This window comes from Triticum aestivum, chromosome 6A (genome assembly GCF_018294505.1).
Source record: "Triticum aestivum cultivar Chinese Spring chromosome 6A, IWGSC CS RefSeq v2.1, whole genome shotgun sequence".
Classification (NCBI taxonomy): Eukaryota; Viridiplantae; Streptophyta; class Magnoliopsida; order Poales; family Poaceae; genus Triticum; species Triticum aestivum.
Window position 1 is genome coordinate 538,309,209 of NC_057809.1, and position 18,763 is coordinate 538,327,971.

General features: G+C 47.4%; 2 protein-coding genes across 4 annotated transcripts; both read left to right on the plus strand.

Moving 5' to 3' along the window:
* The first annotated feature begins 613 nt into the window (after window positions 1-613).
* Window positions 614-6,084, plus strand: LOC123128345 (uncharacterized). 3 transcript variants are annotated; one of them, XM_044548321.1, is made up of 6 exons: window positions 614-820; window positions 1,843-2,335; window positions 2,438-2,581; window positions 2,679-2,732; window positions 2,857-3,032; window positions 5,635-6,084. In XM_044548321.1, the coding sequence occupies exons 2-6, from the start codon at window positions 1,909-1,911 to the stop codon at window positions 5,695-5,697; spliced, it is 864 nt and encodes a 287-aa protein (XP_044404256.1). In that variant the 5' UTR covers window positions 614-820; window positions 1,843-1,908; the 3' UTR covers window positions 5,698-6,084. The 3 variants fall into 3 exon arrangements, with proteins under 3 accessions (XP_044404256.1, XP_044404254.1, XP_044404255.1); XM_044548319.1 differs by having other exon boundaries at window positions 1,843-2,581; XM_044548320.1 differs by having other exon boundaries at window positions 1,843-2,581; window positions 2,679-2,729.
* Window positions 6,085-6,903: 819 nt separating this feature from the next.
* Window positions 6,904-17,476, plus strand: LOC123129684 (uncharacterized). Its single transcript, XM_044549750.1, has 6 exons — window positions 6,904-6,951; window positions 7,306-7,576; window positions 8,297-8,744; window positions 8,933-8,993; window positions 16,264-16,894; window positions 16,974-17,476. The coding sequence occupies exons 1-6, from the start codon at window positions 6,904-6,906 to the stop codon at window positions 17,258-17,260; spliced, it is 1,746 nt and encodes a 581-aa protein (XP_044405685.1). The 3' UTR covers window positions 17,261-17,476.
* The last annotated feature ends 1,287 nt before the right edge of the window (window positions 17,477-18,763 follow it).

Below are 18,763 nucleotides of genomic sequence, written 5' to 3' on the forward strand. Positions count from 1 at the left end.
TCTCGGTTTATTTTTTTGTCCGAAAATTGCCATGGTTGCCAACCCCTCGTGAACTAAAGTTGCCATGAATAACGTTCGAATTGCCATGCTTAAATTTTAAACGTTCGGGATTTATCATTTCCGAAAGAAAACGCTGAATCGATGCCGCATATGTACGTAAGAGAAAAATGGCAATCCAAACGTTCGGGATTTATCATTTTCGAAAGAAAACGCTGAATCGATGGCGCATATGTAGGTAAGAGAAAAAACACAGTGAAGAAAATTCGGCCCAGATCTCAGATGTACTCCCTCCGTTCTGAATTACTTGTCGCAAGTATGGATGTATCTAGATGTATTTTAGTCCTAAATACATCCATTTCTATGACGAATAATTTGGAACGGAGGAAGTAAGAGAGATCCGACCGCAGGGGAGGTGGCCTATCCGGCTGCACGATTCGCTCGACCGACGCCTAGAGTTGTGGCATCGGTGCAGATCCACGGAACGCCGAACGACCGACGCGACGGACCCGTGCCGTGGCAGGTCGATCCAACTAACGCGCGCCGACCCGAGCGGAACCTCCCGCGCCCGGCGCGCGCGCACGGGCACGGCGCCCAAATTTCCGAACGCGAGCGCGCGCAACCCGGGACCGCCAGGCTCCAGGCCTTCCCCGCTCACGCCGCCCGCCCGCTCCAAGTTTTCCCCTCCAACCCTTTTCGCCTCCACCCCCACACCCACAACCAGAGAGAGAGAGAGAGAGAGTCCCACCCCACTCTCCTCGCGCGCCGGACCCCCCGCTCCGGAGGGCGATCTCGGGAGGAACGGCGGGCGTCCCGCGGCGAGGTTTGCGCCCCCAAACCCTACCCCTCCTCTCCGTCTCGCCACCGCATCTGTAGGTTTTGGCCCGGTAGCTACTGCGCGGGAGGCTGGGGGCCGAGGCCACCGCCCCGCCATGTTTCCTGTCAGATTTGGCTTCCCCCCTTTCGGCGCAGAGCTGGAATCCCCGTTGATTCATCCTCACGATAGACTCGCCATTTCCAAGTTTTTGTAGCGACTCTACTTTGTACTAAGAAGACGACGGAATGGAACCCTATTTCACCGCTAAATCGTTGTCAACTCTGCGGAATTACCCCGCAATAACGCGCATTACGTCCTGTGTATTTGTTTGGGGGGCGAGAGCGGGAGGATTCCGTCTCAGAAACCCTCGATCTCATCCAATTTTGCATCCATTGGCACTTAGTCGGCTTGATTTACGCTGAATATTCAGTTAGCTCCTAGCCTCCTAGCACATGACATTGCTTTGCTTCCTGTAGTCCTGTACAAGCCGTGCACAACCATTTTCACGATTCGCAAACCTTAGCCCTTTGTTTTGGCTCTAAAGTCTAAACCATGCTTATGTGCATTTACTCCCTTCTTTCTCAACACAGTATGAGGCCCTGTTTGGTTCATAAGTCCTAGGACTTTTTCTAGTCCCAACTAAAAAGTCTCTAGTCCCTAAAAAGTCCCTCCCTGTTTGTTTCCAGAGACTAAAAAGTCCCTAGTCCCTTCCTAGAGGTTATTAAATGACCATGTTGCCCATAGTATATAGAAAAATAACAATCAAACAACACCATGGGGTGGCGGGCCATTGAATGCATGGAGGGGCATTGTTGGAAAAGTCCCAAAAAGTCCCAAAAAAGACTCTCCTTGAGAGTCTTCTTCATTTAGTCCCAAATGCCTAGTTTAGTCCCTAAAAAGTCCCTCCTGTTTGGTAAATAAGTCTCTAGAGAGACTTTTTCTAGTCCCTACACAAAAAAGTCCCTGGAAACAAACACCGGCTGAATGCATGCTCACATTGTATTTTGTTTCTGAATTGATAAATGCAGTTGTATTGTACGGTTGTCCGCGACGACTGTTAATTGTGGCAAGTTGGTGAGTATCTGGAAGCTGCAATGACTGAAAACACCCAGGGCAGTGGCCGGCGGGCCTTTGGAGACCTGACGAATGTCCTTGGCAAGCGGCCAGCCTCATGCGATCTGGAGAAGAATGCAGGTGGAGTCAAGATGAGTCGGGTTGAAAAGGTGGTTAACCCTAGGAAAGAGTCTGATGAAAAGGCAAAGGCCAATGTTGGGGCATCAGGAAACCTTATTGAAGTTTTGGTTGATGGTATTGGCAAAGAGGATTTTGCAAGGACTTCAATTTTCCGTGGAGCCAAGGTTCAGCACATGGCCGCTCAGGCAGCTGGGCTACTATCCAAGGATGATGATGATGTGAGGAATCGTTGTGTATCATTGGATTCTTCTGGCCTCAACGACAAGGCGGAGTCTTCCTTGGAATCAGAGGGTGGCTGTGAAGGGGAAGATGACGAAGACACTGATAGTGAGTTGCTGCCATATGCCAGTGAGGCTAGTAAGATTGTAATTAATGATAAGACTAATGAGGGTGAGTGTCTGACTCAAGAGGAGATGGTTGTATCACCAGGAAATCAGAATCCGCAGTCTTCATTTGACGCTACAGCTCGTGATGACATGGCATGTACAAATGTCCAGCATCCTCCAATGGGGGTTGGTGGCTTGGAAAAATCATGTGCTACAAAGTCTTGCACTTGCTCTTTCTGTCTTAAGGGTATGTTTACATGAATGTCTTGCTTCCGCATGTATTGTACATGCCATTATGATGCCATGTGAACATACACCTTATCTCTTCATTCCTGTTCGAACAGCTGCTTTTATGTGGACTGATCTCCATTATCAGGATGCAAGAAGCCGGCTTGGTGGTAATTCTTGGCATATTCAATTCTTTCTCTCTCTCTAAGTAGTATGTGTAGTGTGGTTTCTTTCTTTGTTCACGATTGATCATTTTACTAATATTGATTCCATCTCTGTCTAACCTTTCGTTAGCATTGAAGAAGAGCATAAAGTTTGCTAGATCGCTAGAGGCAAAGAGGCAAGGAAATGAATTCAATGCAGACAGATACTCGAAAAGAGCTGCAGAGATGGGATTCGAACTATCTCAACAACAGAGATCACTCTTTCTTCATACTGAAAATGCCCTTGTTCGTGAATCTGCCCAGCTCGTAAGTTGTTTTATACCTACAATATTCCAACTTAGTCAAAATTATGTTGACGGTGTCTTGGTATCAATTTGTATGGTGTCACTGTGGTTAGTAGCGAAAAGTTGTGATTGCCACAGTTTACTTTCTGTGTAAATGTCTGTTTGCTTGCACTGGTAAATTTTGAGGGACCATTTGTTTGTTAGTTCGCGGAAGATCAGTTATGAATTTAGCCCTGCTGTGGTACTCAGTAGTTTGACCTTCAATTTATCATTACATTTTTTGGGCCAACACAAAAGGCAAATACTTCTGTCCTCACAAAATATTTCATGACCAGCTCAAAACCATAGTTATTCTAAAGATACTCGTGTACTTGATATTTTTTAGTGCCTATCTAGGCATGTTAAGTAGGCAGTTGGTGTCATTTTTTGCCACATATTGGATGATGTATGTTACCACCTATCTTTTCATCTGTATTTGCTAAAACATACTCCCTCCGTTCCAAAATAGATGACCCAACTTTGTACTAAAAGTTAGTACAAAGTTGGGTCATCTATTTTGGAACGGAGGGAGTAATTGCTAGGATTCTTCCAAGTTGATAACCTGTTGTGGCATACTAGTTGTAGAAACAACAGAGAAGTACATGGTGTCTCACACAATGTAGTCGCAACAATGGTGTGTACGACGGTCTTATAGCGAAGATTGTCGTACACCGACAAAATTGACAGTTCGACGTTTTTTGTATAGGTTCCTTCGCCTTGTCAGATTGTGACCTAGCTCTATGTCAGAGAAGGCGTTGAGGGAGGCTGACCGTCGAGTTACTCCTCACACCATTGGTGCCCTTGAGTTTATTCAACTGAGAATGAAACGGAGTACATGTGGCCGGGGGGGGGGGGGGGTATATGTTAGTGGTCCTTGGGAAATGACCAAGCTATCCATGGAGGTAGTAGGTGGGAAGGGTAGATAATCTTTGTTCCACTATTCCATGAAGGCTAAGGTGGACGGCCTGTAGTCCATGGCGAGCCATCCTTCTCATAGCCTCCACCAGGGCGGGCTTTGCCTATTTGGGCCAATTATTGACTTGGGTTCTTTTGGCTTCTTGTTTTTGAATAAGTAGTTTTTGAAAATGGAATTGTACAAGCAAACAGCCATTTGCACGAATTGTGTTCTCAGACATGGTGTTTGAATTTTCGCTTGCTCTAGTACTGGATTCTTTTTTTATGGGCTCCAGTAGGACTCTGCTAGGGCATTAAGTATGGGCAAATTTTTACAAGGTTAGATTACAGTGAAAAGGCAAACTGATAAAAAAACAAGAAAGGAAAATCCAATGCTGAAGCATGGGCTGCACATAAATAAACTAGGGATCAAATCTCTCGTGCCTCCTTTAGGGGGCTTAAATTCTCTAATCATTGTTGCTATCCCTGCTGTGTCAGAGCTTTTTTGCTGAAAAGTTCTGCGTCCCTCTTTCCATGTGTGCCAGACAACATATCCGTCAATCACAGGCTGTGTCTTCTGCTCCTTATTCACCTGTCCTTGAGTTATTTTGTTCCACCAGCCCTATTGATCTTGCTTGCATTGCACAATGTCATCTGAGGCCTTTCTGAAGCAAAGTGCTGCCACATCTCTTAGAGATGGGGCATTGCAGTGCAAGATGAGCAGGATATTGCAGGACTTGATCATATAAGCAAACAACATGGGCCGATGTTGCCAAGATGTGTGCGAAGTTTGTTCAATGTTCAATTCCTGTTCTGGAGCAGCAGCCATAGAATTTTTTTGACCTGGTTTTCCGTCTTGATCTTCCAAATCTTTGCCATGTGCTTCTGAGTAAGAGGAATAGAGCCCGAGCACTGCACTGTGTGCAGATTTGGCAGAATAGAACATACTTGGCTCGCATATCACTTCCAATGAACTGAGTCCCTAGAGGAATTCAGTCCCCTGTAGCTTGGTCCAAAGGTTCCTGAGCTTGTCGAGCTGAGCTTCAGAGGAGATCCTGTTCAAACCTATCATCATCTATTGTTTCAAAGTACTAGATTCTGAGGAGACATTTCTGTTAGACTTCTAGTTGTGGTCGTGCTAGGTCTGTTTACATCATTAAATTTTGTAGCATAGCTCGATAATGTGAGTTAGCGCCCCTTGTGCCTTGCTAATATGTAGAAAAGGCCTTCAAAGTTAGTTGAATGTATTCAGATTCAACCATCATCAGGCTGCGATGATCATTGTTCCTTTTGTCATTGAAAATCTCATGGGCCATTTGGTCTAGCTTTAGGGCTAGCATACAAAAATATGAGCTAAAATATGCCGTTGCAAGCCTTGCTGAACTTTTTCCAGCCTATTTCACGGAAATTCAGTTTAAATTTGTGGTAATTATGTAGCATTCACTACCTTGCCTGAAAGAAATTTTCTTCCCTGCTGAGAATTTGATGTATTCCTAGTTTTGATTGTGTGGCGACTTGTTATGTTATGACAGTGTACTTCTGTGATCAACTTTGTTCTTTTTGTTTGAAGAACAGTTCACTACTATTTCAACTATATATCTGCATATTCCCTTTGCATTGGAGTATTTCATTGTTTGATTGCATTGTTAGTATATGATCATGCGCTAATATTCTAATCCCTTTTTGTGCAGCATTCAGCTGTTGTCAAGTTAAAGGACTTGAGAGATAACTGCAAGAAAGATCTGAAGATCTGATCATCAATTCTTCCCCAGGAAGACGAGTCCTGCATGCACGGTTGTGCTCTGGTAAACTTGTTGCCCTGGGATGTAGTAGGATAAGCTGGATCTTTTTGAATCAAGATGTGTATGGTGTTTGGTTGTCAACTAGCAAGTTAGGGGGTTATCAAGTAGGAAATTCGGCCGTAGTGATTACTCCTAACTTAAAGCATAGGCCAGCATCTTAGCCTCCGAAGATCAGCAGAGGAAATGCTTTTGTAAAAATCTTAGAGGGAGTTGTGAACTGTAGGTTTGTGACGGGAGTCCTTTCAGTTGCACGTGGATGTGAGATAGCACCATCTTGTTTCCTGCTCTCCAAGGAGCCAAACGGGAAGTGCAAATAATGTCATTTGACTCGTTTTTCCATGCTTGCTGCCGATGTTTCCACCATTTCGTGCTGCATCCTGTGAGATCTGTATATTTTTTGTTGTTGTTGCTGTCGATGAATTGATTGCCTGATGCTTGTTCGCTCACATAATTTGTTAATTTTTGCTATCCCTGTGATGAATTGGTCGAAATATTGAGATGTGTAATCCTTTATTATTGGCTTTGAGCCTGCAAGTGCCTTGTTGCTGCCATCCTGTTTCTGACGTGGGAATTTGATAAAGAAGCAGTTTCGGTTTTAGTCCGGTTTTCCATTAATTAACCGGGCAATTCTCTTCTTCTTAATCAATGAAAATGGCAAGTCTTTTGCCTTGTTTCAAAAATAAATAAATAAATAAATAAATAAGCAGTTCAGCTTTCCGGGGCATTTGTTTATATTGTTTCTGCTGGCCGAAGGAGAAATTAGGGCAACTCCAACAGGCGTTCCCAAATGGTCCGATCGTGTTCATTTGAAGGTAAACATCACAAAACGCGGCCTAAAGCATGGGAGCAAACGGACAAATGTATGTTTTTGATCCGCTTTTGACCCATTCTTGGCCCAAATGTTGGCCATGTTTGCATTGAAATGGACAACTTTCGGATGGGCAGGACGCGCCCTAGTCCTTCTCTGGCCCGCCTGTCAGGGACACACACGCCCACTTTCCCTCCATTTCACCAAATCCCTCCCGCGCCCACCTCCCCACGGCTGGGACTTTCGGATGGGCAGGACGCGCGCCCTAGTCCTTCTCTGGCCCGCCTGTCAGGGACACACACGCCCACTTTCCCTCCATTTCACCAAATCCCTCCCGCACCCACCTCCCCATGGCTGGCGACTTGGCCGCGGCCGCGAGCCCCGCGGCAAAGAATAAGGTTCCCAAGTAGCTACGGTCGGAGCTCATGCCGGCGGAGCTCGCCAAGCTCGACGCCGAATTGACAGGAGGAACCGGCGGACAAGGGTGGCGGAGAAGAAAGCCGCTCCCGCCTACGCCGTCAAGGCGGCCGCGTTGTGTGACACGCAACATAATGCCGAAGTCGACGACAAGGAGTCCATCGTCGCCAAGGCGCATGTTAGGGTTGTGTTGACCCTGCCTGCCATTTTCTCGATCGCTGGCCACGGCCTGCACAAGTTTGTCCCCGTTCGTCCTCCGTAGTACCGGTCCCCGAGTTGGCCGTCACACCGGAGATGCCCGGGTATCGTGCGCAGCCGCTGCATGCCATGGCCAGACCAAGTTCTCCACGTTGCCGGACGGTAGCGTGGTCGCGCCAGCCACCCCCGCCATCCTGACCACGAGCGTCATCGACCTCAACGTGACACCGGAGTACAGTGGCGCTGGCCAGCCGTCCGACGGGAGACAAAGGAAGCAACCTCGGTCGATTCCTACGACCAACCTTGCTGGCGCCTGCAAGCTGTTTGATGATATACCACTGCCGGCGCCAACGGTAGACGACCCTGAGTACGCCGCTTTCATGGAGAACGTCATCTTCGAGGGCCGTGGTGAGCCTTCAACGTCGACAGTCAAGGCCATGCTTTCGATCCCGCGAGACCCAAAGCCAGGACGACTGCGGCCAGTATGGTGACGACTTATTCGGTGGCCATGATGAAGATGTGATGGACGAGGATGGCAACTCATGGCATGAAGACGATGACTTGTATTGTGAAGATGAGGAAGAAGAGATCGACATTGCGGAGGAGCCATTGGTGTTTATCGATGAGCTCACCCAAAGGGTCGAGGCCCAAAGGAGGAGGCAAAGCATTTGCACAGGATCATACACCCGAGAAGAGGACAGTTTTATTTGCGAGATTTGGATGGAGATAGGCCAAGATCCCATGAAAGGTGCCAAGCAAAAAGGATCCGTCTTTTGGACGAGGTTTCACAAAACCTGTCATGAGCGAAGGAAGTTTGCCCCCTACCAATTTGCGAGCACCCATGGCATCAACTCAATCCAAAAGAGATGGGGGGTGTGGGGTTCATCCAACAAGAGTGCAACAAGTATTGTGCCGTGCTTGAGAGTGTCCTAGGCGTTGGTGACTTGGTATGAACCTCTCCTATTTTTCATTGCATGCCATCTTTATGTTTCATGCATCTTGTGTCCTTCCATGTTACAATTGCGGCATCATCTTTGATTGTGTAGGCATTCCAATCTTTGAAAGCCTTCAAGGTCTGACACAAGAACAAGCTCTTTACTCTTACGCATTGTTGGTCGCTCGTCAAAGATTGTCCCAAGTTCAAAGACCAATATGCCGCTCGTAAGAAGAAAGGAGGGAAGGCGGACGTGGCTAAGGAGGGAGACTTGCTCAAGAGGCCGTGGGGCAAGACCAACTCCAAGGCCGACGAGAAGCGTGATGCGTCGTCCATGGCCTTGCAAGCAACTTTGGAAGGCAGGATGAGTCAAAAGGAAGTGGGGGAGGAGAGGAGGAGCAATGGGAAGGACGAGCAAATGAAGATATACCTAGAGCTCCAAACGAAGAAGCTTGACATGGAGGAGGCTATGAAGAGGATGAAGCTTGACATTGAGGAGGCCGCTCAATTGAAGAATCTCGTGATCGAGGCCACCAATGCCGACACCAAAGCAAAAGAGGTGGCGCTCGCGATCATTAGCATTGGCAAGACCAACGTGTCACCGGAGAGGAAAGCTTGGTTCACGAACCGGCAGAAGGAGATGTTCGCCTAAGACGACCTAAACTAGGTGAGTGGCCTCTGCGTGGACTATGACCGTGCATTTTGAAGGCTACCTAGTGTGCCGGCGTTGGCTTTGTTGCGGACGCCAAAAACTTGTTCATTTTGAAGGCTGACTAGTGTGCCGGTCGCTGGCTTTGTTTTGGGCTTTAAAAAACTTGTTCACTTTGAAGGCTGACTAGTGTGCCGGCCACTGGCTTTGTTGCCGGCGTGAAACTAGGTGGTGACCATTCTGTAGGCCGCTGGCTTTGTTGCTAGCCGGCATGAACCTGGCCACTGGCATTTTGTTGCTTTGAAAAAAATTGCATGCGGGAGAAATATGGCCGCACATTGGGCGCACGATCGGTGCATCCACAAATCCGGGCGGACACCACCCCATTGCTATCCCCAAATGGATGAAATCCGGACAAAATGTCTATCCGTTTGGGGTCGTGTGTTGGTGTTGGGTGATGACCCACAAGTGTAGGGGATCTATATAGCCTTTTCGATAAGTAAGAGTGTCGAACCCAACGAGGAGCAGAAGGAAATGATAAGCAATTTTCAGTAAGATATTTTCTACAAGCACTGAAATTATCGGTAACAGATAGTTTTGTGATAAGGTAATTGGTAACGAGTAGCAAGTAATAAAAGTAAATAAGGTGCAGCAAGATGGCCCAATCCTTTTTGTAGCAAAGGACAAGCCTGAACAAACTCTTATATGAAGGAAAACGCTCCCGAGGACACATGGGAATTATCGTTAAGCTAGTTTTCATCATGTTCATATGATTCACATTCGGTACTTTGATAATTTGATATGTGGGTTGACCGATGCTTGGGTACTATCCTTACTTGGACAAGCATCCCACTTATGATTAACCCCCATTGCAAGCATCCGCAACTACAAGTATTAAGGTAAACCTAACCATAGCATGAAACATATGGACAGGGCCGTCTTCAGAAATTCGGGGCCCCGGGCGAAAACCAAAATGTGGCCTAAAATTTCGAACAATTCACATAACATAAGTAGTATTAGTATGCGCACATCATACTCTCAATTTATTATATAATTTTGAGTATGTTTTATTTGTACCTTATTTAGGCATATATCAAATAGTAATGTTAAAAAGGTAAAGGGATTGCAAAGCAATGAACAAACCTCATGTTCTACCAAATAGGAGCATCTGTCTAATATTTCTTGAAATAAAATCTTCACATGTATCTTACGCTCTTCAGAACCATATTCATGCTTCCTAATTCTAGTAGACATGGTGAAGATTCAGAAACAAAACCTAACAAATTATAAGTGACCATTGATCAAACATAATCTAACTAGTTTCTAATAGTGTCGATTGCTAGATGACTAGATCATTCAAATACAAAGAAAATGAATTGAAAAAAGAACCTTGCTTTTGGAGATTAGAACATAGTCACTAGTTTGGCCTGATGTGTTCCTCAATCCTGATTGAAGCAACGAACGGATCCGCAGTCCATACTGTTGCATCTTCACGCAGTAAGACGATCAACAGTGGATTGGATCGGAGGTGACTGCGCTGCCGCCGGCACGACTTCTAGGGCCACGCGTAGGGCGAGGGTTTGGTGCTTCGTCGATCCCGGATCGCCGGTCGCGAGACCGAGACGGCAGTTCGCTCTAGCGATCTGTATCCAGTGTTTCGATGGGCCTCTAACCTTCTTTTTTTCTATAAGTATATGTTATTTGGCCCTCTATAAGTAGCAGCCCGGATGCCCCATCTGCAGCAAAGACACCACGTAAATCTAGTCAACACAGATACGTCAGTTTTTAGTTTTTCTAGCGATCTTTCAGCGGAAGGAGGCATCAAGCGGATTTTCTCTTGATGGAGGCCCCACGATTTTGGGGGCCCTGTGCGGTCGCTCACCTCGCTCCCCCTCATCGATGGGCCTGCATATGGATCCAAATCAGCCCCTTACGAAGCAACGCATAAACTAGGGTTTAAGCTTCTGTCACTCTAGCAACCCATCATCTACTTATTACTTCTCAATGCCTCCCTCTAGGCCCAAACAATGGTGAAGTGTCATCTAGTCGACGTTCACATGACACCACTAGAGGGATGACAACATACATCTCATCAAAATATCAAACGAATACCAAATTCACATGACTACTAATAGCAAGACTTCTCCCATGTCCTCAGGAACAAACGTAACTACTCACAAAGCATATTCATGTTCATAATCATAGGGGTATTAATATGTATAATGGATTTGAACATATGATCTTCCACCAAGTAAACCAACTAGCATCAACTACAAGGAGTAATCAACACTACTAGCAACCCATAGGTATCAATCTGAGGTTTGGATACAAAGATTGGATACAAGAGATGAACTAGGGTTTGAGATGAGATGGTGCTGGCGAAGATGTTGATAGAGATTGACCCCCTTCCGATGAGAGGATCGTTGGTGATGATGATTTCCCCCTCCCAGAGGGAAGTTTCCCTGGCATAACAGCTCTACCGGAGCCCTAGATTGGTTCCGCCTCGTGGCGGCGGAGTTTCGTCCCGTGAGCTGGCTTATGATTTTTTCTCGGATGAAAGACCTCATATAGCAGAATATGGGCATCGAAGGGCCACCAGGGGGCCCATGAGGCAGGGGGCACGCCCAGGGGGGTAGGGCGCGCCCCCCACCCTCGTGGCTGGTGGGTGGCTCCCTCTGGTACTTCTTGTGCTCAGTATTTTTTTATATATTCTGGAAATAACTTCCATAAAGTTTCAGGACTTTTGGAGCTGTGCAGAATAGGTCTCTAATATTTGCTCATTTTCCAGCCCAGAATCCCAGCTGCCGGCATTCTCCCTCTTCATGTAAACCTTGTAAAATAAGAGAGAATAGGCATAAGTATTGTGACATAATGTGTAATAACAGCCCATAATGCAATAAATATCGATATAAAAGCATGATGCAAAATGGATGTATCATTGGGGAACGCAGTATTTCAAAAATTTTCCTACGATCACGCAAGATCTATCTAGGAGATGCATAGCAACGAGAGGGGAGAGTGTGTCTATGTACCCTCGTTGACCGAAAGCGAAAGTGTTTAGTAACGCGGTTGATGTAGTCGAACATCTTCGCGATCCAACTGATCAAGTACCGAACGCATGGCACCTCCGTGATATGCACACGTTCAGCTCGGTGACGTCCCTCGCACTCTTGATCCAACTGAGGCCGAGGGTGAGTTCCTTCAGCATGACAGCGTGGTGACGGTGATGATGAAGTTACCAACGCAGGGCTTCGCCTAAGCACTACAACAATATGATTGAGGTGGAAAACCGTGGAGGGGGGCACCGCACACGGCTAAGAGATTGTCTGTTGTGCCTTTGGGTGCCCCCTCCCCACGTATATAAAGGAGGGGCAAGAGGAGGCCGACCAAGGAGGAGGCGCGCCATGGGGGGGTCCTACTAGGACTCCAAACCTAGTAGGATTTGCCCCTCTTTCTTATTCCAAGTGGGAGAAGGGGGGAAGGAGGAGGAGGAGAGAAGGAAGGAGGAGGGCGCCACCCCCTCCCCTTGTCCAATTCGGATTGGGGCAAGGGGCGCACGCGCCACCTCCTCGCCAGCACTCTCTCTTCTCTATTAAGGCCCATGAGGCCCAATAGCTTCCCGCGGGGGGAGGGGGGGGGGTTCCGGTAACCCCCGGTACTCCGAAACCTATCTGAAACGACCCAAACCATTCCGGTGTTCGAATGTAACCTTCCAATATATTAATATTTATGTCTCGACCATTTCGAGACTCCTCGTCACGTCCGTGATCTCATCTGGGACTCCGAACAACCTTCGGTTATCAAATCACATAAACTCATAATACAAATCGTCATCTAACGTTAAGCGTGCGGACCCTGCGGGTTCGAGAACTATGTAGACATGACCGAGACACATCTTCGGTCAATAACCAATAGTGGAACCTGGATGCTCATATTGGCTCCTACATATTCTACGAAGATCTTTATCGGTCAAACCGCATAACAACATACGTTATTCCCTTTGTCATTGGTATGTTACTTTCCCGAGATTCGATCGTCGGTATCATCATACCTAGTTCAATCTCGTTACCGGCAAGTCTCTTTACTCGTTCCGTAATGCATCATCCCACAACTAACTCATTAGTCACATTGCTTGCAAGGCTTATAGTGATGTGCATTACCGAGAGGGCCCAGAGATACCTCTCCGATACACGAAGTGACAAATCCTAATCTTGATCTATGCCAACTCAACAAACACCATTGGAGACACCTATAGAGAATCTTTATAATCACCCAGTTACGTTGTGACGTTTGATAGCACACAAGGTATTCCTCCAGTATCCGGGAGTTGCATAATCTCATAGTCATAGGAACATGTATAAGTCATGAAGAAAGCAATAGCAGAAAAACTAAACGATCATTATGCTAAGCTAGCGAATGGGTCTTGTCCATCACATCATTCTCTAATGATGTGATCCCGTTCATCAAATGACAACACATCCCTATGGCTAGGAAACTTAACCATCTTTGATTAACGATCTAGTCTAGTAGAGGCATACTAGGGACACTCTGTTTGTCTATGTATTCACACATGTACTAAGTTTCCGGTTAATACAATTCTAGCATGAATAATAAATATTTATCATGATATAAGGAAATATAAATAACAACTTTATTATTGCCTCTAGGGCATATTTCCTTCAGTTGGAGTTGCCCTTAAGTGGGAGCAAAATCATGAAGGGTGATGCCAAAGGGAGTGATATATTGTCTGAAAAAACCCACAACGTAGCCTCCCCCACCGTATCATCCCCTGGGGCTGCGGGTGACTCAGGTAGCGGTGTCGCATCCCCCTCTTGCCTCCACCCTCCTCCCTCCCTTGTCGTTGTTGCCAGTCGGAGTTGGTAGGGCAAAGCCCCTCGTGGTGGTTGGCGATGAGGATCTTTTCCCCTCAGCTCATGGGTGGTAGAAACGTGGCGACCTGACTGGGCAGAGGCGTCGTGTTACAAGTCGTTCGTGGCGGCAGTGTGCTCGTGGGATCGCTATGCGACAACCTTGCAGGTTGTTGTTGAAGGAAATATGCCCTAGAGGCAATAATAAAGTTGTTATTTATATTTACTTATATCATGATAAATGTTTATTATTCATGCTAGAATTGTATTAAACGAAACTTAGTACATGAGTGAATACATAGACAAACAGAGTGTCCCTAGTATGCCTCTACTAGACTAGCTCGTTAATCAAAGATGGTTAAGTTTCCTAACCAGAGACATGTGTTGTCATTTGATGAACGGGATCACATCATTAGAGAATGATGTGATGGACAAGACCCATCTGTTAGCTTAGCATAATGATCGTTTAGTTTTATTGCTATTGCTTTCTTCATGACTTATACATGTTCCTCTGACTATGAGATTATGCAACTCTCGAATACCGGAGGAACACCTTGTGTGCTATCAAACGTCACAACGTAACCGGGTGATTATAAAGAAGCTCTACAGGTGTCTCCGTTGGTGTTTGTTGAGTTGGCATAGATTGGGATTAGGATTTGTCACTCCGAGTATCAGAGAGGTGTCTCTAGGCCCTCTCGGTAATGCACATCACTATAAGCCTTGCAAGGAATGTGACTAATGAGTTAGTTACGGGATGGTGCATTACAGAACGAGTAAAGCGACTTGCCGGTAACAAGATTGAACTAGGTATGATGATACCGATGATCGAATCTCGGGCAAAGTAACATACTGATGACAAAGGGAATAACGAATATGTAGGAGCTAATATGAGCATCCAGGTTCCGCTATTGGTTATTGACCGGAGATGTGTCTCGGTCATGTCTACATAGTTCTCGAACCCGTAGGGTCCGCACGCTTAACGTTCGATGATGATTTGTATTATGAGTTATGTGATTTGATGACCGAAGTTTGTTCGGAGTCCCAGATGAGATCATGGACATGACGAGGAGTCTCAAAATGGTCGAGAGGTAAAGATTCATATATTGGAAGGTTACATTCAGACACCGGAATGGTTTCGGGAAGTTTCAGAGTACACGGGGTTACTAGAACCCCCCGGAAGTTAATGGGCCAACATGGGCCTTAGTGGAGAAGAGAGAGGGCCGACCAGGAGGTGGTGCGCACCCCCTTGCCAATCCGAATTGGACAAGGGGTAGGGGCAGCGCCCCCCTTTCCCTCTCCTACTCCTTCTCTCTTTCCCCCATTGCTACTCCGGAAAAGGAAAAAAGAGGAGAGGGGAATCCTGCTAGGACAAGGGAGTCCTAGTAGGACTCCCCACACTTGGCGCACCCCTAGGGGGCTGGCCTCCTCCTACCTCCTTTATATAAGGAGGCGGGGGGGGGCACCCCAAAGGTACAACAAACATCTCTTAGCCGTGTGCGGTACCCCCTCCACAATTTACCACCTTGGTCATATCGTCGTAGTGCTTAGGCGAAGCCCTGCGCCGGTAGCTTCATCATCACCATCGCCACGCCGTCGTGCTGATGGAACTCTCCCTCGTCCTCAACTGGAGCAAGAGATCGAAGGACGTCATCGTGCTGAACGTGTGCTGAACACGGAGGTGCCGTACGTACGGTGCTAGGATCGGTTGGATCGTGAAGATGTTAGACTACATCAACCGTGTTACTAAACGCTTCCGCTTTCGGTCTACGATGGTACGTAGACACACTCTCCCCTCTCGTTGCTATGCATCTCCTAGATAGATCTTGCATGATCGTAGGAATTTTTTTGAAATACTGCGTTCCCCAATAGTGGCATTGTGACGCCCCGAGTCCGATGCGCCAGGTGTCCTCCAGTTATTCGTTGTTGTTGCCTTGTCTTTTGCTTGCGTGTTTTTTTCATCATGTCATCATGTGCATTGCATCATCATGTTTTCAAAACTTGCATCCGTCCGGGTTCCCCCAGTTCCGTACGTTGTCCGTTCTGAGCCCAACCACACTCGCACGCGCCCGCGGCACGTCCGAAATATTATTTTATACATGGCCGGAAAATGTTCTCGGAATGGGTTGAAAGTTAGCGTGCGGTCTTATTTTAGTGTAGGAAGACTGCCTGTCAAATTTCATCGCATTCGGAGTCCGTTTGATAGCCCAACCGTTAACTATAGCGACATTATAGTCGGTCAAAACGTCGGACGTTTTCAGTCTCCGGAAACAGTTGCCGGGCTGCATCTCTCTTCTCTTCTCTCAGCCCAAAGCTTTCTGCACAGTCCGATGTCAACCGCCAGGCCCCGAAACCCTCTTTGCACAGTGCACCAAACCCCTCGCGCGCGTCCCAAAATTGTCCCGAACCCGACCCGAGCAGTCGTCACCGTTGTGTTCGGATCATCCCCAAACATCTACAAAACGTCTCCGTTTTGTTAATTGGACTTCCTAATATAGTTATTCGCGACCGTCCGATTACGATCAAAGGGACCGGATAGCCCCTAATTTAACTCACCTGCTATTTATACTCAGATGAAACCCTAGAGACTAGGGATCTGTCCCATCCGTCCCGTGTCCGCCGCCACCATTCTCTCCCTTGGTTTTAGCGCCAAACCAATCCCCAATCGACAGCCTCGATCCAAATCCACCTGCACGCAACCAGCATCTACCTCCTCCCGATCTGCCTCCTCTCGCAGAGGCACTCACCTCGACCCCGAGCGGATCAAGCCAGCCGTCCCCGCCGGCGATGGGCAACACCGGACCAGCAGGACTATGGCCTTCCTCTCCCTCCTCCCCTCTATTTTTCCTCGTGCTCCCCGGATCTCTCTCACGATCTCCCTCTCTCTCTGTTTTTCATCAGCTACAGGTCGCTGTCGCCTTGGTCAACCCTCGCCGGAGCTCCGTCGACGCCCCGCTGGCCGGATCCGGCCCGGAAACAAGCAGATCCCTTCATCCTCGTTGAGCTCCGCCTCCCGTTCCCGTCGCTCCGCCGTGCGCCAAGTTCCCTATCGTCATGCCCTGCTTCTGCATCCTCCCGCTTGTCTCTGTGCGCGCTGAAAACGAGTGAGCCGCCGCCTGCGTTGACCCGCTGCTTCGAGGACGAGGACGCCCAGCGACCAGCGCCCGAGTCGACTCCCTTGCATCGCCTGTTGCCGCGCCTTGGACCTGCACCCAGCCTTCCTTCCCCGCGCCGTTCCTTGTGCGCCGGACCTCCCCAACCTCGCTGGAGCCACGCAGGTCGCCGACCCTTCCTCTCAGTCCTCCGGTCCTCCTCTGTCTTCCTCTCTCTCAACCGCTCTCTCTCTCTCTCTCTCAGGGACGAACAAGGACGCCGCCCCATGGAACCTTCTCTGCCTGGAGCTCCTTCACCTGCATCCGCCCCCTTCGTCCAGACCCGCCGTCTTCGCCTCCCTTCCTTCGTCTCCGGCGAGCAGCAGTGCCGCCGCGGCTCTGCTTCCTGTCGTGCAGACTACAGAGGATGCCCGCTCGTGCCCTGCTTCTCGTCCTGTCCAGGAGCGAGCGCATTTACCGCGGCTCCACACCCCCTCGTTTGATCCAACAAGGCCCAGGTGCGACCGGCCCATGGCCACCTCTTTCCTGTAGCCCACAGAGCAGGCCCAGCTTGCTTCCCCTCCAGATCCGACCCGGGCTTGGCCCAAAGTGAGCAACCCTCACCCAGATCCAGTTTCGGCCCGATATGTTTTTTTCCTGTTGCTGCGATTTTGTCTTTTTTTCCAGAGGAGGCCAGTTTTGCAGAAAAGTCCCTAGACTTCATGCATTTAATAACTTCACAACCGTGCATCGGATTGAAAAACTTAATATATGAAACTTGCTTAGAATTTTGTGTAGATTAATAATTTGCTACTTTCATCTATGTCTAAAATGTTTAAAATGATGTTTGTTTGATTTTGCTTAGATGCCATGTTAAAATGATTTAATTCATAACTAATTAACCGTAGCTCGGTTTTAAACAAACTTTATATGTAAATGGGGTAGAAAAATGCCTAGTTTAACTTGGTGCACTTGTTTTGCATGTTTAATAACTAAAATTATGTTTAGGGCAGAACAGTACCAAACCTAATATATGCATATGAGGAGTTTCCGGACTTGTTGTTTTGTTGTTCCGGCCTCATTTAAACTTGCCTAGATTATATAGTTTCATCATGTTTCACCTCTTGCCATGCTAACAACATTTAATCTTGTTGAGTATATAAACGAGAGAGAACTAAATAAGGCATGTGGTGTTCCGTCAATGTGCAACTCGTTGCATATTGAGCTCCACTTAACTTGTAGTGTTGTTTGTGCACTTTGCCATGCCATGCTTCATTAAACCAGACATGCATCATAATTGTTTGTGCATCATGCCATGTCTATGTGTTGGTTGTTTACTATGTTGTTTGCTTCTTTCCGGTGTTGCTTCTTCGGGTTGGTTCCGATAACGTCGTGTTGTGAGGATTCGTTCGACTTCGTCCGTTTATCTTCTTCATGGACTCATTCTTCTTCCTTGCAGGATTTCAGGCAAGATGACCATACCCTCGAAATCACTTCTATCTTTGCTTGCTAGATGCTCGCTCTTTTGCTATGCCTATGCTGCGATACCTACCACTTGCTTATCATGCCTCCCATATTATTGAACCAAGCCTCTAACCCACCTTGTCCTAGCAAACTGTTGTTTGGCTATGTTACCGCTTTGCTCAGCCCCTCTTATAGCATTGTTAGTTGCAGGTGAAGATTGAAGTTTGTTCCTTGTTGGAACATGGAGATGTTGTTCCTTGTTGGAACATGTTTACTCGTTGGGATATCACAATATCTCTTATCTAATTAGTGCATCTATATACTTGGTAAAGGGTGGAAGGCTCGGCCTTATGCCTGGTGTTTTGTTCCACTCTTGCCGCCCTAGTTTCCGTCATATCGGTGTTATGTTCCTGGATTTTACGTTCCTTACGCGGTTGGGTTATAATGGGAACCCCTTGACAGTTCGCCTTGACTAAAACTCCTCCAGCAAGGGCCAACATTGGTTTTACCATTTGCCACCTAGCCTTTTCTTTCCCTTGAGTCAGCCGGCTCAAGGGTCATCTTTATTTTAATCCCCCGGGTCAGTGCTTC

Excerpts from the sequence above, each read along its gene's own strand:
- LOC123128345 (XM_044548319.1), top strand. The coding sequence starts at position 1,909 with ATGACTGAAAACACCCAGGGCAGTGGCCGGCGGGCCTTTGGAGACCTG. Across the intron at positions 2,582-2,678 it reads TTGCTCTTTCTGTCTTAAGG|CTGCTTTTATGTGGACTGAT; the intron begins GTATGTTTACAT and ends CTGTTCGAACAG. Across the intron at positions 2,733-2,856 it reads TGCAAGAAGCCGGCTTGGTG|CATTGAAGAAGAGCATAAAG; the intron begins GTAATTCTTGGC and ends ACCTTTCGTTAG.
- LOC123129684 (XM_044549750.1), top strand. The coding sequence starts at position 6,904 with ATGGCTGGCGACTTGGCCGCGGCCGCGAGCCCCGCGGCAAAGAATAAG. Across the intron at positions 7,577-8,296 it reads CGTCATCTTCGAGGGCCGTG|ATTGTCCCAAGTTCAAAGAC; the intron begins GTGAGCCTTCAA and ends CGCTCGTCAAAG. Across the intron at positions 8,745-8,932 it reads ACGAACCGGCAGAAGGAGAT|GCTGACTAGTGTGCCGGCCA; the intron begins GTTCGCCTAAGA and ends TTCACTTTGAAG.